The following is a 22,782-nucleotide window of genomic DNA, read 5'->3' on the forward strand; positions in this document are numbered from 1 at the left end:
CAGTAATGCTCTGAAATTAGAAATTATGCATAGAATGTTTTAAATCTTTCAGTTTTGTTTTTGCTTTTTTAGACAATCTCTCTTTATCTTTCCACCTGGTGGGTCTAATCCTACTAGGAGTAAACTAGTATTTTTCAAGACATTCAACTTTTTCTGATTTATCCTTTACCCAATAAAGAGTGCATCCCTTCACTTAGCAGAAATTGTCATCTTGAACAGATTTTGCTATTTTAAAAGTGGTGTAATGTGGAGAGAAGAAATGACAATTTTAGAGACATAAGCTTGAAATACTAATGATTCTTTAATATTACAGGAAAAAATATAGTTTTCTATCACTTCAAGGACAGAAGAGTTTGTTTTTATTTTTGTAATTTTCATTAGCAAGTCATAACTAGTGTTTAATTGGACCTGATTCCATTTTTGAAAATTATATTTCTTGATATGCAAATCATTTTTATTTTCCAAGCAAATGCCTAAATATTTCCTTTCCAGTTTTGAAGCTGTGTATGTGACTGCTTCAGATCTCTGTCCACTTTCTGAATAGAACTTGCTCTGCACCTAGGGCTTCCACCCACACTGGTAATGTTTACCTACTGGCCATTTATTCCAAAGTGGGATTAACTGTATACCCATGGTATCTACCAGAAAGTACTTTGCCCAGCTGATACTGGGTGATGTGATGTCTTTTCATGGAATACAGTAAAAGTAAAGATCTAGTTTAGTCACGCATTGCTTTTTTCACAAGGCTAAACATCGCAGCCCTATGGTTTTATCCAGCTCCATTTCTCCGTGAATTCATGCTGCGATAACTGCCTTTCCTTCCTCTGTGCCTTTACATACAAATTTTGGTTCTGCACAACTGAAACATTAAAAATGGCCAATGCAAATTGATGTACTTTGTCTTAATTTGATAATGCGTGTGTTGTTACCTAGATGTCTGTGTAACCCTAGAGGAACTGAGTGCTAGTGTTTGAAGAGTGGTGTGAAGAGCCAGCCCTAATGCCGAGTGACGTCAGCACCGTCACTGTGGCTCACTTGCAGGGTCCTCTTCAGTTCTTCCTCACACTGCTGAGAGGACCACCATTTCTTACTGATGTTTCCTCAGGAAGCTCATTTGGAACCATTTTGTTTCCATTTCGTACCTTCAAATTGTCTTGGCCTGTCTGGTCTGTGTCTGCTGCCTCTTTGATCTTCTCTGTTGGCAAAAGAAGTAGACTTTTTTTTTTTTTTTTAAAGATTTATTTATTTATTCATACAGAACTGGGGTATAGGCCAGAGGCTCAGGGACGGTGAGAGGCTTCACCAGAGACAGAGTGGGGAGCAGAACAGGCAGATTGATGAAGTACACTGCTGAGGGGAGCAGCGGGCGGGTCAGGAGAGGTCTGGCTCGCCATGTGGTCTCCTCCGGGGCAGGCAGGAATCGAACTCATGCTGAAGTGGCTTCAGATTCTCAGTGCTGTGCTTTAACCCGCTGCGCCACCAGGGAGGGCCAAGAAGTAGACTTTTAATATATTCACCTACAGTTTGTGGCATAGGGTTGGACCGAAGACATTGGTAAGTTCCTGAGGTATTGAGAAATCTGAGGAGAGGCCTAACAGGGAGGGAAAGAGGCAGCACTTTGTACCCTAATACTGGCAGACATGAACCAAGTAGAGCAAGGCTTCAGGCAAACTAGCACAACCTCAACAGGGTGGATTTCTGAATCTAAGGAGAGTGTGTTGCATGTGTGCTCCTACCTGGCATCACCCTTTGTTGAAGTCTGAGAACTCTGTAAATTCTGTTTCAGTTTGTGATAGAATACCTGTATTTTCTCTCACCCATTTGTGTAGCACTTCCCTTACTGAGGAAGCTTTATTCTACTTGATCTTTTTTCATCAATCCTTTAGTACTTTTGTACTTTATGCAATTTCAAATGTCTTGAGTACTTTTCATGCATAGCAGAAAGTTTACCAGGTACCACTTAGCCTCAGATTTCTCCTACGTGCTATACACAGAAAATTACAAAGAATTTGTATTCAAATTTTTTCATTTAAGACCATGGTGACAAGATCATATAATTTGGGTGTTAGGTTCAGTACAGTCTGGTGGAAAGGCAAAGTAATCCACCCTGAACTGCTGTGGCTAATGTCTGCATTATTATCCAGGATGGTTTCCAGGGAGAGGGATTTCCTAAACAGTGTGACCAGAAGAAGAGGAATATACACCCATGGTTCATAAGAACCTGTGAAATCATACTGTCCTCCCCAATGAGCAAGATGAGGTTGGCATCTCAGGTAAGTCTCTGCTTTGAGTTAGAGCGCCCCCTAGCTCTCTGGGTGATGGTTGATGAGCAGGAAGGTATGACTTAAGGTTAAGATTCAGGACTCGAATCCAACACATCACTTACTATGAATACTAAGGCCTCGGGAAAGAAACTTGATTGAGACTTTATCTTTCCATTTGCTACTCTGTCCACACATACTGAGTCCCCACTCTGCTCTGGGTGCTGGGAGTATATTAGGAAATAAATGTTAGAAGCTCCCCTGCCAGTTTCCTTGGAACTGTTCTACCCCAACCAGCATCCTTCTAAGCAGCCTCTTACCTACTGCCTCTGCTCTTGTGCAGTTCTTGTCAGACTTCATCAGCTTCTCAGCCCACCCCATGCCACCATATCCATGCCACTTCAGAGAATGTCAAGATAACCAGCAGCCAAATCAAGCCAACAACTGCCTGTTAGCGCAATGCTGGAGCTCTGGCGGGAGGCCACTTTCACTGCTGGTGGGTAGGATGGGCTGGACATCAGGCCTGGAGGCTTAGTGGTCTGGTAAGTTACTGGAAACAAAATCCCACCGGTGCCTGGAACTCTGTCCTGGGGCAGGTTTGGGGCTTTGAGACCTCGTAGGCCGCTTCCTAGGGGAGAAGCTGCTAAACTCCAGAAAAGGGCTGGACAGGGTCTGGCCACTCAAAACCAACAGTGAAAGGGGCTTTCAGCCAGGGCTGTCAGGCATCCCAAACCCCATTTTTCCAAATTGCAAACACAGGAGCTAGTTGAGTTCCTATTTTGTGGTATTAGATTTTTGTCTCCCAAGGTTCAGTTGTCAAGGGGCTGCTCCCTGTTCTTGATGTGGACATACCCCAGATGCTCCAGGCCATCTGGGAACACATCTCAGCCACACACAAACTGAGACCACATCCCCTTCCTAGCTTGGTGACTATAGTGTCTTCTCTGCACATCCTGCTACTGAACAACTGCTCACTGGTCAACTATTAATGTGCCAGGCGTTTTTGTTTTTTTTTTTTTTCAGTCTTTTCAAATGATTTTTTTCACATTTATTACTTTTATTTTAGTGAGTACAGTTAAATCCTACCCTCTTAGCACATTTCAGTTATTCAGTAGAGAATGAGCCCCATCACCCTCTTCCACCTTAGATCCTTGTTGTTTTATGTGCTGAGGACCAGAGCAGCAAAGGAGGCCCACGCTTCTGCCCTCGGGGAGTCTGTGCTGCATGTTACACACTGTATGTTGAAGAGCAGTAAGTGCTAAGGTGGGGTGTGGGCCATGCGGGTAGGGGTCTGGAATGAGGTCACTGGCCATGACACTACATGGGGAAGGCGCTCCATGCAGCAGGCATAGCGTGTATGTGACATGTGCATGTGAGCGGCAGCACATGTTCCAGCATGACCAGAGTGGAATGTAGCAGGTCCGGACACCGATACAGGTCAGCAAGGCTGATGGACACTTGTGGCTCACAGTAAGAACGTAGGTTTTTCTTGAGTGAAATTCAGCCACCAGGAACTATTAGAAAGGCTACCAACCATGGTCCCTAGGAGTTGGTCTTTTTTCAGCCCCTTCAAATGCCTGCGGCCTGAGGAACAAAGGGTAACCGTGCCTGAGGTCTGTGAACCATCTCCTGGTGGACATAGTCGCACAGCCACAGAGAAACAGATGGGCCATTTGAGGGCCCAGGGCCTGCACGTGAGGAGCCTCAAGTCGACGAGCTCTCCAAGCCCGAGGCTTCAGGTGCCAGAGTGAGTAGAACAGCCTAACAAGGAAGGCCCAGGCCCCTCTGCCTCCTGTGGCTCTCACCCTCTTCTCTGCCTCCACTGAGCACTAGTCTCTCCAGACTCCAGGGCTCCCTGCAGCCACAGCAGCAGATGGGGCACCTGGGGGAGCTGGAATGAGGTGATCCAGGATCTTCCAAAGCACTGAAGGCAAAGCCACCTTTGTGGCCTAGGATTACGCCTCGGATTGGGGTAACATCTGAGATGGCACCCGTGAGGAGTGTGTGTCGGCATGTGTTGGGAGAGTGCTGGGAGGACTAAGTGTGGCTCAAGAGGGTGTTCTTTCTGCCTGCTGACTACTGACACTGCCCTGGGGGAGTGGAGGCCCAGCAACACCCTCGCACCCAGGGTAAGCCCAACAACTCACATCTTGATTTGTACCCAGGTGGGTTTTATTTACAGAAAGGCCTGGATGGATCTAGGGGCTGGACAGAAAAGTTTAATGTCAGAAAGAGAAGGCAGATGGGTGTTTAAATACTCAGATGGCAGAGAAAGGCAGTGGGGGCTGCCTTAAGTGGGGGCTGGCTTAAGACTGGCCACCTGAGTGGACCCTGTCAGCATTCACCCACTGAGCCCAGGGGATGAAGTGGGGTCAAGTGCTGGTGAAGCCTCAGTTAACTGCCCCAAGGATGGGGCAGATGTTTCTTTTGTGACATCCTAGGGTGCTCTCGGAAGGAAAGCCACCCTATTCCATTAGGAGCTTGGACTCTGGCAATACTTGCTGCTGTGTCTGTTGCCCTCTCTGCCCTTCCTCCATGTTTTGAATTTCCTTTTCCTCGGAATTCCTGGGTCTTGGACAAAAAGTCCTGGACTTGTCCACCCAGAGGGGACCTCATCCTTTTCTCCCAGGATGCCTGCTGCTCACGGTCCCTTGATGGACCCAGGCTCCGTGAGGCGTGCAGAGGCGTAGGCCGAGGCGCCAAGGCAGGCTGCAGGCTCACAGAAGCCTGGTAGTCCCACAGGGCCTGGCAGGCCAGGTCGGCCCGCCTCTCCTGGGGCCCCGGGAGCCCCTCGATCTCCATCTTTGCCGTTGATTGCCTGTCCAGGCCGGCCAGGGAGTCCTGCGAAAAAGAGAACATGCAGTAGTGAGTGCCTCTTCCTGTCTCAACCCCGGAATTTCTAAGTCCCATTTTCAGGTGGGGAACATGAGGTCATGGAAGAGGGACTCCACCTCAGACACAGGTTCTAAGAGGCACGTGTGACTGTCCATTGCTCCCACCTCCCAGTTGCTGAGGCTTGGGATCAGGTTTGGCCCAAGGCAGGAAGTCCACAGAGCCGCAGATGACAGCCCAGTTTCCAGCAAGACCCACCCTCATGCTTCCAGGATGTGTGGGCCTGAGCTGGCCGAGTAGAAAGCCTCCATGAAGGAGACCCAGTTGTCTGTGGGTCATCAGTCCCAGAGCAGAGGGCCAGAGTGGCCACTAGGCAGGGCCAAAGTCTCACCTGGGATCCCTGGGGGCCCGGGCATCCCCGGATGTCCACGGCCTATGTCTCCCCGATCACCCTTCTCTCCACGTTTTCCTGCAAAGAGGGAACCTTTGTTTTTCAGACATTGTTTCCCAAAAAAAAGGAAAATGTTTCTTTTCAATTTTATTTTTATTTTAGTCCTGTTTGGGACTAAAGTTGGAAATGATTGCACAACTGGTTAAATAAAGGAAGCCAGGAAAAGGGTGGAAGATTATACAACCCACCAACAAAGCTCCTTACAGGAAACAGCTGACTGGCAATAGCTCTTGTTACAGCAGTACTGGGTGCCAAACAGGCTTCAGGACAATGTTATGAGGTTGTTACTACTAGTTCCCCCATTCTATATAGATCATAAACCAAGCCCCAGGTCCACTAACATGACCTGCGCAGCATCCACAGGAGAAAGTGGCAGCATGCAGCTTTAGAGCCCGCCTGCTTTGTGACTTTGATAACCTATCTCCCCACTATAGAGACTTTGGTGGGGTATCACTAAGTAAATTTAATCAAAATTAGCCCCCCTCCAAGTTACAAAATATAACATTCATTTCCATCAAGTCACTACTAAGAAAGCAAGCTCAGTACTATCTTCTAGAAAATTACTGAGGGGATGGGGGCAGTGTTGGCACCTTGTCCTGGGCAGGGGAAAAGATAAAAGAGGGAGCTGGGCAACCAGTCTGCTGGCCTGAGACTCTGGGGCAGCCCCTGCCGGCCCCCTGCCCCCACGCTGGCCCAGCCCCACCTAAGACAGCAGCACTCACCCTTGGGCCCAGTGTTGCCAATCTGACCCACGGCTCCCACGATGCCAGGGATGCCCCGGGGGCCAGGGTGCCCGTGGGGGCCTTGCTTGCCTGGGTACCCGGGTGGCCCTGGGGGTCCTGGGAGGCCCATCATCCCAGTGGCACCCAGGGCCTCACGCTTGGCACTCACAGCCACCTCCGCCAGTTGCTCTGGAGGGAGGCAAGGAGACAGGTGTGTGGGATGATGTCAGCTCGCAGTAAAATGGGGGGGGGAGGGGGTGGAGGCAGAGCGTCCTGAAGGCCCTGGCTTCTAGGGATGCAGGTGGAAAAGTTCAACCTTCCCCTCCCTCAGGCCATTCTGCAGAAGTCAAAGGTCAGATCTGACTAGGATCATCTAGTGTTCCCTGCCCGCCCAGGAGGCTGAGCTGGAATGAGCACCCAGGATCGCAGATTCCCCACAAGACAATAAGGAGAGGTCTGAAAGAGGGGTGATGCCCAGAAAGACTGTGAGGAGGTTGCTGGCTCTCCCTCACCTTGCATCATCTTCAGCACCACGTCCTCGATGTGCCGGTCACTGGCATCCCGGCCCTGAAAGCCAAAAGGCCTTTCTGGGGGAAGCCCCGGCTGCCAGCCCCACCATACCTATTTCCAGCCCTGCCTTAACTCCCTCCTGCTGTGTCCACCCATCCCTTCTGGTTAGGGGAGTCTCTGGGCTTGGGAGCTCCCAGTCTGGAGGGAGTCAGCCGCACCACAAAGAGACTTCAACCTAGGAGACACGCCTTCCCTGGGGACCAACTCACCGCCACTCCCTGTCTCCCAGGCTGTCCAGGCAGGCCTCGGTCTCCAGCCAGTCCTCGAGGGCCTGGGGGCCCAGGGTAGCCCTGCACCCCAGGGGCTCCTGCATCCCCGCTGGGGCCTGGGTAACCCGGCTCTCCACGGACTCCTGGCTGCCAGGCGAGTGGGTGCACAGAGGGGTGAGAGGAAGAAGCAGCACACGGGGGTGCGGTTGGAGTAGGAGGAACTGGGCACCGAGGCAAGCCGGAGGTTTGCGGGAACAGGGGCTGGACTCACCTGTCCCTTGGGCCCTGGCTCGCCAGACTCCCCCTGAGGGCGCCAGAAAAGGTGGTCACACAGTGGTACCCTGGGGGCACCCGCCCTGCCCCGCGGCCCCCACGCTGGCTGCTCACCTTCTCGCCTTTCTCTCCGGGGAGGCCGGCCACCCCCGGGTCGCCCTGCAGGATGAACCACCAGTGAGGTGCGCGCACCCAGGGACCAGCTACAGCAACTCCAAGCCCCAACTCGGACCCCCACCCCCTGACATCTGTGGGCCGGGATGGGGAGCGGCTGCTACTCACCACTCCACCTCGGGGGCCGGTCTTCCCTGGGGAGCCCTGGAGAAAGCCGGGAACATGCTGAGTTCCCGCTCCAGGGGTGCATAGGTCCACGCGCAGGGACCCCCACTCCCCGCCACAATCCTTCTGTGGGTGTGCCTCACCCCTTGGATCCCCGGGGCCCACAGAAAGTAAATTTTCTGCGAGGAATTGGAGCAGAAAATTGGGGGATCCAAGTTCCACGGGCCCTGGGTCTTACAACCTCTCTCAAGTGTTCTCCAATCCCATTTGGTACCTTGTCTCCTTTGATTCCTGGCAAGCCTTGTGGCCCTGGAATTCCAGGGGGGCCCTGTTCCCCCTTGGGACCCTGAGGAGAAAAGAAACCAGAGATAAATGAAGTGAAGAACAAGAGGTGCTCCCCTCACCCCCCCATCATTGTTGGGGTGCACTCACCTGCCGTCCTAGAGGGCCTGGCTGCCCCACTGGCCCCCTTTCACCCTGGTCACCCTGAAATGGAGAGGGTCAGCAGGGGTCACCTCCCCCCAGACCCACAGTGGTAGGATCCCTCCACTCCTGCATCACCGGCAGGAGGTGGGGGCTGTCCACCACTTGAGCCCAGCAAATTGAGGTGCTGGCTGGGGAAGCTCACAGGCTGGGCAGGCGGGCAGTGCTGTGCCTGTGAGAGCCTCTAGCAGTGCCCCCTGCTGCAAAGGCCCCAGGGAGGGCCACTGTGCCAGGCACCTACCTTCTCCCCCACGATGCCCTGTGGACCGATTTCTCCTCTAGGCCCTGGTTCTCCCTGGGGAACAGTGAGATTAGGGGTGAGAAGTAGCCTCTAATCCTCCCTCCCTCCATATCTGGCCAAGCCCTACCCCACCCACCCTTGGGTCGCAGAGATGTGATTTATCTGGGAAGCTTTCCCTCACTCTGTGTTCTCTCCGGGCCCCTGCACTTTCCTTCAAAGGACCTGGACATTTGTAATTAGTCATCACGTGATCCTTTATTTAATGTTTGTCTCTTCAATAAGCTGTGAGTCCCTGTGATTAGGAAGCTAGCTCAGCTCTAGCAGGGTGGCAGGTAGCTAGTGAGTGTTTATGGCATGAATAAATGAAGGAACTGCTGTCAGCTGGGTTCTCAGCCCCTGTCAGCTTAACCATCTGCAGAGATCAGACCCCAGGACAGAACCAGTCCCAGCCTCACTGCATTAAGTACAGCAAAAGAGGGTCCAGAGGAGGGAGCTTCCCTGGGTCAGTGGGTCCCAGGCCAGGCTCCACCCTAGAGCTTCATCCAGTCCCCAAATGCCGAGCGCAGGGCAGCCTGGGAGGGCCAACGGGAAGGGAAGGGGCACTTACCTCCTTCCCAGGAGGACCGGAGAATCCGGGAAGACCCTGCTGACCAGGCTCACCCTGAGGAAAACCAATTCTGAGGTCAGTTTGGGTGGCCCCATCAAGTGTTGGGGAGCCCAGTAAGTCTAAAACTGCTTCTGGAACCAAATGAGCTGGGGAGAAGGCAGAAGGAGAGGGCCTCCTTTGCCAGACTCTGTGAGCTCCAGTGCATGGTTTTCCTGTGTTTGTTAAATACCATCCTGTCTCCATTAAGCCAGAATGAGGAGATGGGATCGGACACCACCAGGGAGTAGCGCCATGAGGGGAGCCCATTAGGCTTGAGCGACTTGTGTCCAGGCCAAAGACACTGATCCTGGGGTCAGGCCAGGGCCTTGCCGTTAACATGCCCTGGGCTCAGCCCCAAGGTCCCTTTCTAGGATGAAGCCAGTTCATCTTAGACACCTTACCTTGTCCCCAGGGCCACCTTTTGTCCCAGGCTGGCCTGGCACGCCCTATAGAAAGAAGTTGACATCAGTTACTTCCCTGGCATGGGGGAGACCCAGGCACCTGCTGCTTTGCCTCCCATCCCCCATCCATCCCTGCCCACTGGAGCAGCTGGAAGGCCTGCAGTGGCATTTCGACTTGACTATGCCCAGTCCCTGAGCCCTGGTGAGACAGAAAAGGTGTACAGATGGACTTGGGGCCCAGGAGGGAAGGGGAGCACACGCAGGTTCCCACAGGACCACTCTGCACGGCTCTGACCTCAGTACCCCCTGCAGGGAGGAGCTTCTAGAAAGTGTGGGAGAGAGGCAGTGAGAGGCACAGAGAGGTGCTGATGTGCATTCCAAGCACCAGCAGAGGCCTGAAGGCATAGAAATGCCCAGGAAGTGCTAAGGAGGTAGGAGGAGGGGTGGTGGCTGAAGAGGCAGGCAGAGTAGGGGGCCAGAGGATGGCAGTTCTTGAATGGCAAGATGAGCCGTGGGACAAAGACTGTGGCTGTCCTGATCATAACTGTCCCTGCCACTTGGTCACTCGGTCGGGTACTCCGCAGGTCCTGAATGACTTAGCAAAATGACTTTCCCAGAGGCAATGGCAGCTTGGCCAGGAAACGGTCAGATTCCACTTAGTCAAAGTGGGAGGCTGGAGTGGTCGTTCAAATGATGACACCTACACCAGGCCAGAGGCCACAGGTGGAGATGAGGGCTGGGCTGGGTGGGAACCAGGACGATGGCAAGGCCAGGCGTGCCTTTGGAATGGCAGCCACTCTTTCCACCACAGAGAAGTGGCAAAGCGGTGTCTGGCTTCTTTGAGGCCAAGCAGCAGAAGCAACTTCCATGGACCAGCCCTGTGGCTCCACCAGATACTCACTGCTAAGCCCTGGTGGCCTGGGTTTCCTGGTCGCCCGGCCTGTCCCGCGCTGCCCTGGGAGAGAGAGAACCAGAGGCACAAATGAGAGCCCCATCCCGAGGGGCCTCGGCTCCTGCCGGAGTGCAGGCACAGCAGCTGAGGCCCGGGGTCAGGAAGGGGTGTTTCAGGGACACACCTGACTCTCCTTGACCTCCCGGGTCAGTGTGCCGGAACTCAGGGCCCAGCTGGGAGGCCCAACCCTTGCCCCAAATCTATAGCAGTCCCGCTCCTACCTTCATGCCAGGTATGCCGGGGGTCCCGTCCTTGCCATCAATGCCTGGGGGACCCTGATCAGGAGGAAACGGGAGAGTAAGAGGAGCTGCCTGGGAGCCACTCATCCTGTCCTTGACATAGCTGCGGGGTGCAAATTGGGGAGCATCTGCTCCTCTCCAGAAGCTCCATCTACCAGCTGCGGGAGTGGAGCAGAAGCAGAAAGGGGTTTTGGCGGGACGGGCCTCAGTCATTTTTGTGTGTGGGTGACAGTGTCCCAGACTGCTACAAGCTGCCGGTGACCTGTCCCATGTCACCCGAGCTTACGGAGCAGCTGCCATAGACTGCGGCCTAGAATCCCAGTCTCCTCATCCTCCCGGGGCCTGGGAAGCTGAGCGGCCCTGCCCTCTGCCCGGTGGGCCGGCAGCACTTACCATCACTCCCTTTGGGCCTGTTACTCCCTGGGGTCCTCGAACACCTTGGCTGCCCTGCAAAGTAGGCAGAAGAGGTCAGCTCTAGGAAGCAGCAGCCGGATCGCAGGCTGGCTGCTCAGAGAGGGGATCGGCTGAGAGCTGTGACCCCTGGGTGCCAGCGTCCCTCGGGCACAGGCCAGGGTGTGAGGGGCTGCAGGAGAGGGCCCTGAGTGCTGTGTTTGCCTTGGGCCCGGTAGAAGGGGCAGAGGTCAGGGCCCAGCAGAGGGGACTGGGCTGTCAGGGGCTGCAAGGGGCCGGAGGGCCCGACCAAGGCCCTGGGCTCCATGGACAGGGCGACACACTGCAGCCAAAGGCAGCGGGTGGGCTTTGCATGCGTCTCGTCTTGAAAAGACATTTTTGAGATAATGGGGGAGCGGAACACGGCTGGTTGAGGAATAATCGACCGTGGTGTCGTGTGATGGCACGTGACAAAATGTTCTTAATTTTAAGTCATATGGAAGTGTTTATGGGGGAAATGACATGATGTTAAGTGTTTGCTCACAAATAACAGCGCAAAGTGGAAAAGGTAGGGCGAGGGGGAGGATGCAGCATGGCCAAGGCTGCATCATTCTGCCTGCTTTTGTGTAGGTCTTAAAACTTGCACAATAAAAAAACTAAAGCGATGACTTCCTCTTGTTTCCTGTACACTCAAAAAGATTCAAGAGAACAAAGTCTATGAATTAAAAAGAGCGTTTGGAGAGCAGCGGTCCAGACCAAATCCTGTTAGCCCCACGGCTGATTTTCCGGAGTCTCCTGTGTGGCCTGGCAGCAGTGAAGCTGGCTCCTCAGGTCCCTGACTGGCTCAGCCGCGGGCTGGACTTCGAGGAATGGGTCTGGCGGGCGTCCTGGGCTCGGGTGCAACGCGGTCCCACCCTTCCCGGCCACACACACATGGAGAAACGCACACACACCCCATAACACATAGCCAAGCACCACGTCAGCCCGGGGTGCAGCTCAGTTCTGCCCTGTGCTCCCCAGAGCTCCTGACTAGAAAAGGGGTGCCTGGGGACTCACCACGTCACCTTTCTCCCCTGCTCGGCCTGGTGGTCCCCGAGGACCTTCTTCACCCTGACAAGAAGGACAAACAGGAATGCAGGTGACATGGCCCAGGGGAAGTCGCACCCCCTTTGTAGCCCCGGGACCTCCAGCTGAAAGGGGAGCTGTGGAGGAAGATGAGCAGGAGCAGACTTACGGGAGACCCAGCGGCGCCAACAGGGCCCACCATGCCTTTGTACCCACGAGGACCCTGGGGAGAGGAGAGGTTTGCAGGTCCGTCTGGCTGGACCAAGGCCAGAGGGCTGGTCATGGCAGGACACCCCAGGCCCACTCACCGCTTCTCCCTTGGGTCCCTCCATGCCCGGGTAGCCTCTGATGCCCTGGGGACCCTGTCCAGACAGGAAAGTAACAGTGTCACCTGCGAGGCCCGCTCATCAGCCCTTGTCTCACCCCAGGCTTCACAGCGCTCCTCTGAGGAAGGCAGCAGAGCCCGTATCTCACTGAAGCCCAGAGATGAGGAGGGACACACCAGGGTCACTAAGGCACAGGGGCAGAACTGGGCCTCCGCTGACTCAGCCTTGGTTCCTGTCCCCAACTTCTGAAGAGGCCCCCCAGTCTCCCTTTCCCACCCAGAGACACGCCAGCCCGGCACGGTGTCCCTGACAAGCTACAGGCCCTAGCAGGGCACTGACTCCCAGGGCTCACGGGGTGCGCATGCCTTACCGGTGGGCCAGGGATGCCTTGTTCTCCAGAGGCACCCACATCTCCCTTGGGGCCCTAGGGGCAGGAACAAGCAGTCAGACAGCAGGTGGATGGAGAAACACATACAGACAACTGAAGCTACCATCCCCTTCCCGCCAAAGTGGACAGAGAAGACCTTAGAGACCTCATGGTCCCAGGTGACAGACGGACAGGGAGATGGAGGCTCTGCCAGGACAGGCCCTGGCCTCCCCGCTCAAGCTCAGACACTGCAGGGGAGGGAGGAGGGGTGGCTAAGGGGGGCCCCTCTCCACATACTCCTCCCTTTACGCAGCCCTCACACTCACCGGCTTCCCCTGGAGGCCGGAATCCCCCAGGGCCCCTCGTTTGCCAGGATGGCCCTGCAGGGAAGAAAGGGCTGAGTGTGAGGTCCTCGCTGCCACCTGCTTCCCCACCAAGACTGGGCCTGGAGCTCTCACCTTCACTCCCTGCAGCCCTGGGGGGCCTTTCACGCCCGCTGGACAGTTGGTTGGACACTAGAAAAAAGATCCCACCGGGTTCTATAGTTACTGGCATGGCCCAGGCCAGCCAGACAGTGCTTCCTAGTCGGATCAACTCCGAAACCTCCACCAGCACCCGCCCCCCCACTTGGCCCTCGCTGTTCCAGCCTCTCCACATTTCCCACTGACCCCAGCTCCATGACCAGACCTATATTTGTGACCACTTTTTCAGCTGACCTGCCCCTTCCCATCCTAGGGTTCCCGCTCACCAGGAAATCCGCGCTGCCTTCCAGGCCCTGAATGGTTCCCGGTCGGCCCTGAGAGGACATGCATGGAGATGCAGCTTGACCTGAATCTTCTGCTCCCCAGGTTTACACCAAAGACCCTTCCCCAGCTGCACACGCCACGTGGTAGGTTACTTACCGGCTTTCCAGGGGGCCCTGGAGGCCCCTCTGGTCCCTCTGGTCCGGGATCTCCCTGGGAGCAAGAGGAGCCTAAATTATACCCTCGCCCAGTCCTGCTTGGGTCATCCCTACCCCTCCTCCCGTTCCTGATCTTGTCCTGTCCCCCCTGCCTGCTAGGAATCTTGGGGAGATGGAGACCTAATGGGCAGAGGATGGTCCAGCCCTTGGTCTCCCTGCATGACCTGCCACAGGGTGGGCCCAGCACAAGGGGTTTCTGCCCTGGGCCTGCAGGAGCTCACTGGTGGCCAGAAGCAGGTTCAGGAACTGCTGGGGACACCCCACCTTGCTACCTTAGAGGCAGAGAGAGTAGGGGGGTGCGGACTCACCTTGGGGCCTGTGATTCCAATCTCACCAGGGAGGCCGACAGGTCCAGGGGGTCCCTAGGAGCAGAGCCTTCTCTGGTCAGCATGCCTTAGAGGTCAGCGCACCACAGGCACAAAGGTAGGGACGTGCACCCAGAGTTCCTTCCCCCCTTTTACTTTATAGCCAGCCCCAGAAACACTGACAGATTGGGGCTTTAAGGAGTGGAGGATCCCAGAACGAGGGGACAGGGTTGCTTGGCTCAGAGTTCTTCAGCAAGGCTGCCCATTCCCGGCACCACATGCTGGCCCCTCCTTGCAATAGCCAGTCTCCTGCAAGCTCCCTTGTCTCCTCTTTCCCCAAAGGTTCTGACCACCCTGCCCCTCACTGAGAACTTACAGGAGGTCCAGCGAAGCCAGGGCCCTGGAATAGAGAGAAAGATTTGGTTCATGGCTCCGTTCCCCAAGTCCCCGACCCACAAAGGGCTCAAAACCCTTGCAGGTTATACTCACCGGCAGGCCAGGGGGACCTGGGAGCCCAGGCTGGCCCTGCAAAATCAGTGGGAGAGGCTTAGAAGCTGAGGTCTCCTGGGTTCCTGCCCACACTACTGCAGCCCCTCCCAAACTTTGGTCCTAGATTGCTTTTGATGGTCCCCAGCAGGCCACTTACCTTGACTCCAGGAGTTCCCATGGGGCCAGGCTCTCCCTTGGCTCCAGTCAGACCCTGGAGGAAAGGTAAAGGTTAAACCAGTGAGGGTAACCTTGTTCCCTGACCCCTAGGGCTAACAATCAGGCTTACCTCTCTGGGTGGATGTGGGCTCTGAGGTGCTAGTGACAGGCTGTGTGCTTGGCAATCTTTGCAGGGTGCAGACCAGTTTGGAGGGACCCTGGTGGCTGGGCACAGCCTTTATGGCCTTGCATGAGTCAGCAGGGCAAAGGCAACTCTTGGGGGCTTCTTCCCCCCATCTTTCAGAGACTCAAGTATATCTCATAATTAGATGCCATGTCACCAGCCCTGGCTGTGTCCAGAAGCCTGGGCCCTTGGGGCCTCCAGGAACCCTGTGCAATCAGCCAAATGGTGTTCTCCTGAGATATGCCCCGTGGAGTGGGGAAGGGAAGGGTAGAAAGGAAGTGTTCACAGGGAAAGCGCCTCCCAGAGTAATTCTATCAACACGTGGAGGCTTAAAATGTGAGGCTAAATCCTGGCTGCTATAGACAATCAGAACCCTTTCTGGACGCTCTCTGCCCATGATCCAATGCTCCTGAGGTGCATGTGAGGTTCCAGTGAGGTCTCAAGTCGTATGAAGGTGAGGGGACTCACACCTGCATCCTCTGCCGGGTTCTGAATGGGTGGGCAAGAAGATGCCAGGACCAGCTCTGGAAGTCAGGCTGCAGCCGGCTCTGCCCACACTCAGATACTCACATCAACCCCGGGCTTCCCGTCTGGCCCGTCTGGCCCTGCTTTGCCAGGCTCTCCCTTGGGTCCCTTGAAAACAGAGTGGAGCAAATATTAGAGAATGGCAAGAACTAGCTGGGTCAAGGTCAAAGAGAAAAAAGTACTCACTGGAAAGCCAGCCTTCCCTGGGGGACCCTTGTCACCCTGCAAGACACAAGTTGGTGAGAACATGCCACAAAAGTGCCCTGAGTGACTGGTGGGTCCTGTGTGCTTCTCTTCTCACTCCCTTCTCTTAGGGTCCTCCTAAGCTTGCATTGTTGTTGTTGTTTTTGAAAACAGCTTTTTCCCTTCACAAACTCATAGGTAGATTGAGACTATCCAGGATGTTAGCAACATTCCAGGGGATTTTATACATGCAGATGTTGGTAAGATGCTAGTTATGTTGGGCCCTCCCTAGTGGCTCAAGGGGTTAAAACACAGCACTGTGAAGCTATCAGCAGCAGCACGAGTTCAATCCCCAGCCAGCGAGGTGACCCACATGGCACAGCAGTCCTCTCCTGACCTGTCCACTGCTCCCCTCAGCAGTGTATTTCACTTGAATCTGCCTGTTCTGCTCCCCACTCTGTCTCTGGTGAATCCTCTCACTGCTCCCACACCTCTGGCCTGTACCCCAGTTCTGTATGCATAAATAAATAAATCTTTTAAAAAAAGATGCTAGTTATGAGACCTGCAAATGGGATTGTGGGGTCCAAATTAACTCAGCTGGATTTGGCCAAGTGGGTAGAAAGAAACCAGGGGCTTTTAGAAAAACATAAAGGGGAAGCAAACCAGGCAGGCAGAGGCTCTCTTCTGGGCTGAGGTCCGGGAAACAAGACTCCAGAGGGGGCAAGAAACAAGGGAATCCGTGGAAGGGCTGGCTGCCACCCGTTCTCCAGCCAGGAAGACCCTCTCTCCACCGTGACAAAGGACCCTTGGTGGAGGACAGGCAAAGCCTGTGGAGTCACACAGAGCCCCACAGAGGCCTCCAGGCATTTCAAAGCCTGCAGGAGCTGGAGTCTGGCAGGGGTCCAGCTCTGTGTTTGGAGGGCGGGGGTACCAGGTTGAATAGAAGTCTGTCCAGATGGGTAAACATGGAGCTGAGCTCCTGGGAGACACTCCTGAATGAGGTATTTAACCCTCACTGTGCTAGGGAAAGCGTGGAACCAACCCAGTTGTTTCTAAATCTGGGAGGAACAGGCAAAAGGAAGAGACAGCCTGGCTCCAGCCTGCTGGCCAAGGTTCCCAAGCTCCTCTGAAGAGGCATCCAGACGTGCCAGGGGGCAGGGCACAGAGTTAAGCTATCCCCCACCCCCAAAACTGGGAGAAGAGACAAAGGGATAAGGTATTGCTGCGAGCTGTGGCTGGCTGACGAACAGCGGCCCCTTGTCACCGAGAGGCTGTGACAGCCTCTGCAGACCAGGGCTGGTTTGAGGTTTTTGAACTACAAACGGGCTCCTGTGCTGGGCGGGCGCCGCCTATGGATAACAGCGGGCACTGCACCTCCACACCAACCCCACCACCACCTCCCGCTCCCCAAGCTCACAAAGTTCCCTTTGTCCGCAGCCTCCCTCCCCCTCCCAGCCAGGTTACAGACTCACGTCGATGCCATCCGATCCAGGCACTCCCGGCGGCCCCGGCGGTCCCGGGGGCCCCGGCTCTCCTGGTGGACCTCTCTGAAAATACAGGCAGGGAGAGGGGGGCAGCCCTCAGGGCAGGGAGCGGGACGTCTGGGGCGTGGGGGTGCACTCCTCCATTCATCCCGCCAGGGAGCTCAGCAGCAAGCCGCGAACTTCAGTTTATTGAAAACCCACTGGGTACCATTACTCGCTACACACACGCACAGAGAAAGAGAATGTTATCTTACTGACGGCTCAGAGCGTAGATGTGGGTATTACTAGGAAAGCCGAGCTGAGGAGCCGGGCTCAGAAAGACTGAGAACGATCAAGAGAGTAAGTGGTGGAGCCAGGACTGCCACCAGGTCTGCCCGACTCCCACCACTGTAGTGGGGAGCAGATGACACGCTGATGTCCCTGCATGGGGGGGGTAGCAAGGTGTGCCTCGCTGAGGGCAGGTCCTCAACGGATGGCTGCTGGTAGTTATTGTCAATAATGCGATTGTTACATGAACAACGGGGATAAATCTTGAGTCGGAATCTCTTCCTCTCCCCCTGGTGTGGGTTAAACCCAAGAGAAAGTGGGGTGCACATGGAGGGGGCAACATGGTGGTGGTGGTGTGTGAGTGCGCCTGTTCTTTTCCTCCACCCAGAGCACCCCTTTTCCAGCACCATTCCTTCGTCCTCCTTCGGATGGTTCTCCTGTGGGGGCAAGCCCCAACCCAAACAGGGGTCCCGAGCTTGTCAGGACACTGCATCCTCCCCAGACTGAGATGTATTAGTCTGACGGCCCCCCCACCTTGCAAATCGGAGCCCCACAACGTGCCTGAGTCCCGGGCGGTCCCCGGTCCCCAGCCGGCCCTGGGAAATGACACGCGGCCTCGCGAGCCTCCCGCCTCGGGCGAGAGCCGCGTCGCCGCGAGCCTGGGCCCCCTGGGAGGCGGCGGGGGGCGGAGGCTCCCCCGACCCCTGAATGGGCACTTTGTCTCCCGCGCCACCTGGGCTCCCGGGGCTGCCAGGACTCGACGCCAAATCCAGCCCGCGCCGTCTGTCCCGGCAAGGCCGAGCGTTGCGCGACAAGGTCCCTCCGGGTCCCCGGTTCGTCCACCTCCTTTTTCCTGCCCAGGGGACTTCAGCGGTGGGACTGTCCGCAGCTGCCCTTCGACTAGGGAGTGTCAGAAGAGGGTGGCCACCGCCAGATAGAACTCGTGAGCAGTCCTGGATCCCAGACCCCACACTCCCGGACCCCAGCGCGGGGTGTCTGCGGGACTTACGATCTGCGCCAGGGCGAGCCCGAGCACCTGGAGGAGAACCAGGAGGTTGCTGGCGGCTGCCGCGGAGGCCATGGTGGGCGGCGAGCTGGAGAGGGCTGCAGCGGGTCCGCGCAAGCACCGACGGCCAGGGCTCGGCACCGCGGCTCCGGCTGCTCTCGCAATATGCGGCGGGCGGGGCGGGGTCCCGCGGGGTCTGTCACCTGAGAGGACCGTGGAGGAGGCTGGCGCCCTCCGCTCAGCTCCGCCCAGCTCTGTCCAGTTGCCAGCGCCCACCCTCCACCCTCGCTCACAGCTTCCCGGAGCCCAGACCTGGTCATCTGAGGACCTAGACCTGCTCCCATTTCTCTGGAAGGAGTCAAAGGTCCGTCTGTGGGCCCCCCCTGTCTCACCTGTAGGGGCAGCCCCTTATTTCTGACACGCAGTCCCCAGCGCCTGCTCCACATCTCCAGCCGCGCCTGCCTGCCAGTCTGGGCTTGGGCCCCTCTTTCCTCCAGAAGGAGGCCCAGCCTGCCTCAGGATCTGCAGTCTCTGCCCAGTCCCATCCACCTCGTTCCTGTTCACATACAGTCAGGCTTCTTTCACATTAAAGCCAACCCAAGTCCTTCCTGGATCAGTCATCCTGTGGATATCCTCTCCTCTTCCCTTGCAGTGAAGTAGTAGATCTCTTCACTCTGGTTTCACCTCTAACTCTTTAGTGCCTCTGAACTTCACCTCCCTGTCATTTCCTTCTGTCCCTTTAGGGATATCAGTCTCCTGGAGGTCACCACGGAGGCCCAAACCCTCTGTAGTTCTCAGGACTGGAGGCTCTTTGTGCCAGGATCTCCCCTTGGTGTTTCTGTCCTGGAAGTCTTCTTTGCCAGGTGTCCACCATCCAGCATCCTTCTTTTATTGCTTTTTCTCTGCAGCGCCTTCAAGCACTGGTGTCTCTGGGATGGGCCCCTCACTCCCATAATCTCCTCCATGTTCGCGGAAGCAAGTGTCACCTATTCACCAGAGTTTTCCAAACCTGTCTTACATGACTTCTCTCCAGAGTCCCTTACTTATCCTTTTATTCAGTTTTATCCATTTTTTTATTCACTATTCATTAAAAAATATTTATTTATGCATACAGAACTGGGGTACAGACCAGAGGTGCAGGGGAGGTGAGAGGATTCACCAGAAACAGAGTGGGAGCAGAACAGGTAAGTCAACTGAAATACACTGCAGCGGGTGAGACAGGAGAGGTCTACTGTGCCATATGGGTCACTACCCTGGCAGAGGATTGAACTCAAGCTGAACAGGCTGCTGATAGCTTGACTTTGTGCCACCAGGAGGACCCATCATTATTCGTTTAAGTGCTGTGAAATCTAACTACATGAAGTGTCAATTTCTTAACATGTAAGAAATTGTAATAATAGTTTCTATCTTTCAGGGACAGTAAAAAACAATTTAACTAGTCAGAACCAGTAAAAATTGGTTGACTGGCTTGAACTATCCAGAAATGTTGAGAATTGGTCAGAACTGATTTATCTGGTCAGTTTTCTCCAGTCAGAACTGATCTTATCTGATCAGAACCAGTTTTACTCACAATTGGTTCCACAGAATCAGTTAGACCTGGTTTTAACTAGCCCAAACTGGTTTTACTCAGTCAGAACCAGTTTTATCTGGTGAGAACCAGTTTGAACTAGTTTTATCTGCTTAGAACTGGTATTATCTGGTCAAACTAGTTATAACCTGCTTTACCCAGAAACAGGTTTATCCAGTCAGAGTTAGCTTGAACTGGTTTTATCTGGTTAGAGCAGACTGATCTGGTTAGAATCAGTTTGAACTTTTGTTTGTTTGCTTGTTTGTTTTTACCTGTCAGGATGTCAGAATCAGAACCAGATTTATCTAGTTAGAAGAGGTTTTATACAGTCAAAACCAAATTTATCTATTCAGACTCAGTTTGAAGCCTTTTTTTCCTACTGGAAGAACCCATTAGAACTGGTTTCATCAGGGTATTTTTTCCAGCAGAAACATTTGAAAAAAAAAATTATTTATTTATGCATATAAGAACTGGGGTACAAGCCAGAGGTGAGGGGGGTGAGAAAATTCACCAGAGACAGGGTGGGGAGAAGAAAGGACAGATCTACTGAAGTACACTGCTGAGGGGAGTAAGGAGGGGGGTGAGGTCAGGAGAGGTCTGCTGTGCCATGGGGGTCAGCTCCCTGGCCAGGGATCGGGAATTGACCTCGTGCTGCAATGGCTGCGGATAGCTTCATAGTGCTGAGCTTTCACCCACGGAGCCACCAGGGAGGCCCCAGCAGAACCATTTTTATCCAGTCTTAACAAGTCAGAATTGGCTTTATCCAATTAGAACTTGTCAGAGCCAGTTTGAACCAGTTTTGTAAAGTCAAAACCAGTTTTGTCCAGACAGATCTAGCTAGAACAGATTAAGTAGGCCAGTGTCAATTGGTTTCAGTTTCAGTTGAACAAGTCAGCACCAGTTTCAGCCAATTTGAGTCAGTTGGAACCAGTTTCAGTGTCAGCTGTTTTTGGTTTCAGTTGCTTTGAACAAGTCAGTTCAAACAGGTTCAGCTGTTTTAAGCCAGTCTGTCTGCTTTTTGTCAGTTTCAACAGGACAGAATCAGTTTTCCAGTTTGAACTGGTTGGAACCAGCTTCAGTTAGTTGGAACCTGTTGTAGGTGGTTTGAACCAGTCAGTAGGTTTGAGCCAGTGACAGGTAAGCCAGTGACAGGTGTATTCAGCTTCAGCTGGTTTCAATTTCAGTTGGTTTGAACAAGTCAGAACCAGTTTCAGCCAACTTGAGCCAGTTGGAACCAGTGTCAGTTGGTTTCAGCTTCACAAAACTGGTTTGATCGAGAACTGGTTTGAACCTTTGTAACTGCTGAGAATGGGCTCCAGTCTATCAGAACTGGTTTGAGCTGGTCAGAACATGTTTGACCTGATTTCATCCAATCAGATCTCATTTGAACATGTTTGGATAACTCTGAACGGGCCAGAATCCATCATATCAGCCAGAAAAAGTTTGAACCAGTTTTATCCATTCAGAACTGGTTTGGAACCAACTTGAATTGATTTTAATGCAGTCAGAACTGGTTTTAATAGTTAGGATCAGTTTCAGTTTTGTTTAGAACCCATCAGAACTGGCTTTGTACAATCAGAAAGGTTTTATCTAGTCAGAACTGGCTTGAACATGTCAGGATGGGTCTGGTCTGGTTCTATCCAGTTCAAGACAGTCAGAACCAGTTTGATCTGGTCAGAATTGACTTAAACCAGTCTTGTCAGGTTTGTACTGGTTTAACCTGGTCAGAATCAGTTGGAACCACAGCCAAGTTTGAAGTACTTTTCTCCAGTTTTCTTTGGTCAGAACTGATTTGAAGCTTTAATTGCTGAGAATTTAAGGGCTTGAATTTATCAGAACTGGTTTGAGCCAGTCAGGACATATTTACACGTTTTATGCTATCAGATCTGGTTTGAACATGTTTGGACCACTCTGAACTGTCCAGAACCAGTTGGACCAACCAGAAAAGGTCCAAAGCTATTTTAACTATTCAGAAATGGTTTGGAACTGGCTTGGACTGATTTTATGCAGTCCGAACTGGTTTTAGCTAGTTTGAATTGTTTCTGGTTAGAATCAGTTTTGGTTAGAACTGACCAGAACTAGTTTGAGCTTGCCAGACCACCCAGTAAATGTTTGAGCCTATTTTTACCAGCCAGTTTGGAACTGGTCTGAACCAGTTTTATCCAGTCAGATACATATAGAACTGTGTTTCTGTAGAGTCCAACTTCTGGGCCACAACAGACCAGGTTGTCTGGTGCTCTGGCGCCACCCAGTGGTATTCTGCTGAAGCACATCGTGCTGACAAGTTGAACAGAAAGACATCTTTCTTGTTGGGAGTTTCTTAAACTCCGAGAGCTGATACCCAAAGATACAACGCGAAAAAGGGAGAGATCATGGCTTCTGGGACAATTAGAACATGCGGTTTGTATTCAGCCAGATTTGCATCTTGATTCTAGCACATTCATATTGTGTGACTATAGACAGTTACTCTGAGTCTCAGTGCTCCCATGTATAAAAGAAGGAGAACATGGATATCTCTTGATATTCATAAAGTGCTCAGCACATAGCCCTGCAGGCTTTGGAAATGTATTTTAGGTCAAAGGAACTTTTAAGCATCGGTAAGGAACCAGTTGAGTATTCAGAACCCAAGGTAGTTGGCAAGTGTTTTCAACACTTCAAGTTGTTCCTTCTGGAATTTGCAAATTTACTTGCAGGCTTAAACTATCATAATTTACCTTTCCAGCTTTAACTATTCTGTCGGAGACTAGCTCCAACTTTTGAGGTGTCTGGAGGCAGCACAGGCAGGACCCTAAGATGGGGAGGCGTCTGCGAGCAGAGATTCCAAAAGGGGAGACAGAAGCAGGTACGAGGAAGACACGGGAGTCAGGATAGGGCGCAAGTCTTCCTGCTATCCCTTCAGCAGGTCTTTATTTATACTGTGTAGCAAGTAGTTAATCGTAATAATGCAT

General features: G+C 53.5%; 1 protein-coding gene across 1 annotated transcript; it reads right to left on the reverse strand.

Annotated features, from left to right (window-relative positions):
• Positions 1–4,436: 4,436 nt before the first annotated feature.
• Positions 4,437–18,381, reverse strand: COL9A2 (collagen, type IX, alpha 2). The gene is made up of 32 exons (XM_004678847.2): positions 18,271–18,381; positions 16,983–17,057; positions 15,514–15,549; positions 15,373–15,435; positions 14,620–14,673; positions 14,463–14,498; positions 14,350–14,373; positions 13,977–14,030; positions 13,610–13,663; positions 13,456–13,503; positions 13,166–13,222; positions 13,034–13,087; positions 12,711–12,764; positions 12,323–12,376; positions 12,184–12,237; positions 12,006–12,059; positions 10,953–11,006; positions 10,542–10,595; positions 10,270–10,323; positions 9,369–9,413; positions 8,929–8,982; positions 8,322–8,375; positions 8,030–8,083; positions 7,872–7,943; positions 7,601–7,636; positions 7,433–7,477; positions 7,317–7,349; positions 7,046–7,192; positions 6,779–6,833; positions 6,267–6,455; positions 5,485–5,562; positions 4,437–5,102 (listed from the first exon to the last, which is right to left on the reverse strand). Exons 1-32 carry the CDS (start codon positions 18,340–18,342, stop codon positions 4,903–4,905), a joined length of 2,067 nt encoding a protein of 688 aa, XP_004678904.1. The 5' UTR covers positions 18,343–18,381; the 3' UTR covers positions 4,437–4,902.
• Positions 18,382–22,782: the final 4,401 nt, after the last annotated feature.

This window comes from Condylura cristata, unplaced genomic scaffold (genome assembly GCF_000260355.1).
Source record: "Condylura cristata isolate star-nosed mole 26May11 unplaced genomic scaffold, ConCri1.0 scaffold00008, whole genome shotgun sequence".
NCBI lineage: Eukaryota > Metazoa > Chordata > Mammalia > Eulipotyphla > Talpidae > Condylura > Condylura cristata.

Excerpts from the sequence above, each read along its gene's own strand:
- COL9A2 (XM_004678847.2), bottom strand. The coding sequence starts at position 18,342 with ATGGCCTCCGCGGCAGCCGCCAGCAACCTCCTGGTTCTCCTCCAGGTG. Across the intron at positions 17,058-18,270 it reads GGCTCGCCCTGGCGCAGATC|AGAGGTCCACCAGGAGAGCC; the intron begins GTAAGTCCCGCA and ends CTGTATTTTCAG. Across the intron at positions 13,504-13,609 it reads CAGGGCCCCCTGGAAAGCCG|GGCCGACCGGGAACCATTCA; the intron begins GTAAGTAACCTA and ends ATGTCCTCTCAG.